Raw genomic sequence first — 2,143 nt, forward strand, 5'->3', positions numbered from 1 at the left:
ATTAAAAAAAATATTATCGATCAACAAAAAACTATTATCATATATTTCCTTTTTATCTTTTTTTTTAATGTGGATATCATTTTATAAATACTATTGTTTGATGTGGAAATCATTTAATAAATAACGTTAAAGATGGATTTTATTGTCTTAGTCATACATTTCAACCCCTTTGGCCAAGAGCCTCCTGAAAGATGTCTTTTTTTGTTTATTTGTCTAGATTATTATTTTGATTTTAGATATTTTTATTTATCATCAATTGCATTTAGTTGTTTAAGTTCAAAGTGATACCGCTGTAATTTAGACTAAATCGTTTATATGATATAAATTGAGTGTTATTTTACAAAGGATAAATATAGGTGATTAAGTGGCATTTTAAATTTGGTTTTGATTTATGTCAAACAACTTCATTTCATTCAATAATATTGCTTTTGAAAGGGCGTATAACAGCTGCCCATAGAAATGAAATTAGTTTAACTTTAGCATTGAAAACACCATAAGGGTTTGTCTTTGGTTTTTATATCATGATTGCTTTTTTATCATTAATAGTAATAATTTGAAATTTTGAAGGTGTGTTATTGAAATGATATCATTGAAAACATGATAAAGTTGACTAAAACGTTTGTCTAACAATATATATAAAACACTTCACTTAAAATTTACAATCATTTTCTTGAAGTTAATTAGTTTAATAAACTTCTATATTAACTTATTTTCAAACTAACATCTCAAATTTACCTATCATATTACATCGACAAAAATTAAAAAATATTATCCACAAAAAATGATAGCGTCGATGCAATTAACGATTACATGAGTGATCGATTTCACGGAGAACAGAGAATTTACTATAGTGTCGATGAAGTCATAGATGATAAAAATGCCTTCTATCCATTAGAATTCTTAAACTCGATCAGTGTTAGTGGTTTACCTCCGCATTACCTTCGATTAAAAGTTGGATGCCCGATAATACTACTACGGAATATTGACCCAGCAAATGGGTTGTGTAATGGCACCCAATTGATTTGCAAAAGCTTTCAGCAAAATGTTATTGATACAGAAATAGCTGTTGGTCAACATGCTGGTAAAATTATATTTTTGCCTAAGATTCCTTTATGTCCATCTGATGATGATATATTCTCATTCAACCTAAAGAGGAAACAGTTTCCTATTCGATTGTGCTTTGCAATGACAATCAATAAAGCTCATGGACAAATAACACCATTAATATTTTGTGCCGTTTTGACTGGTTTCTTTTTATTGGTTATTTGATCTATCATGTAACAAATAACATCATAGTTTGATTATACTGTCTTCAACATGTAATTTCTTTTGGAACATAATATTTTTGTAAATGAAACATATCACCGAAAGAACCTACAAGCCCCGCAGCTTTGCCTGGGTACATTGCTAGTGTGTATATATATATATATATATATATATATATATATATATATATATATATATATATATATATATATATATATATATATATAATTTTAAAAATAACCAAAAATGGCCAAAAACAAACAAACTATTAATCATACAACTCTAATATATTGAACCGTAATATCAAAATCATGAAAGTAAGTTTCACAGTAAACTACAAATCTTTTTCTTCTTGAAACTTAATGGATTGTTTTTTACAAAACATAAGATACTTTTGTTAGTTTCTAAAAAACAAGACAAAACAACACAAAATCAATTACAAAGTTATTTATATGAACATCAAATTTTGTATCATAAGGGTTCAGATAAAAAAAGTCAATTATGAAACTAAGATGCTATAACAAACAAATAATTAAAAGTATATTGTTATTTATGAAATTTAACCATTTCTTTTAGTGGCCTAAAATTTGTATCTAAGGTCTTTCAGATAACAATAACCATGATGCAATATGAATTTCCAATGTTATTATAAGACCATATCGACTCTAAACCAAATAATATATCAGACGATAGTAATCCAATATGTGATATATGTATCGTCATGTTCTCTCAAGCCAAAATCATAACATAATGCTATTTTACTCTTTAAATGTAACTAACACTTATTACAAATAATTAAAAGTATTTTGTTAGGGATTTCAATACTTTTGGGGGGATCAAGATTTTGTTTCCCAATATACTTTTGGCCGGAACTAAT

General features: G+C 26.6%; 1 protein-coding gene across 1 annotated transcript; it reads left to right on the forward strand.

Annotated features, from left to right (window-relative positions):
- Positions 1 to 810: 810 nt before the first annotated feature.
- On the forward strand, positions 811 to 1,269 carry LOC111885996 (uncharacterized). Its single transcript, XM_023882237.1, has one exon. It carries the CDS (start codon positions 811 to 813, stop codon positions 1,267 to 1,269), a length of 459 nt encoding a protein of 152 aa, XP_023738005.1.
- The last annotated feature ends 874 nt before the right edge of the window (positions 1,270 to 2,143 follow it).

The sequence above is a fragment of the Lactuca sativa genome, chromosome 1 (assembly GCF_002870075.4).
Source record: "Lactuca sativa cultivar Salinas chromosome 1, Lsat_Salinas_v11, whole genome shotgun sequence".
In the NCBI taxonomy this organism is placed as follows: domain Eukaryota; kingdom Viridiplantae; phylum Streptophyta; class Magnoliopsida; order Asterales; family Asteraceae; genus Lactuca; species Lactuca sativa.

Coding starts and splice junctions, on each gene's coding strand:
- LOC111885996 (XM_023882237.1), top strand. CDS start 811: ATGAGTGATCGATTTCACGGAGAACAGAGAATTTACTATAGTGTCGAT.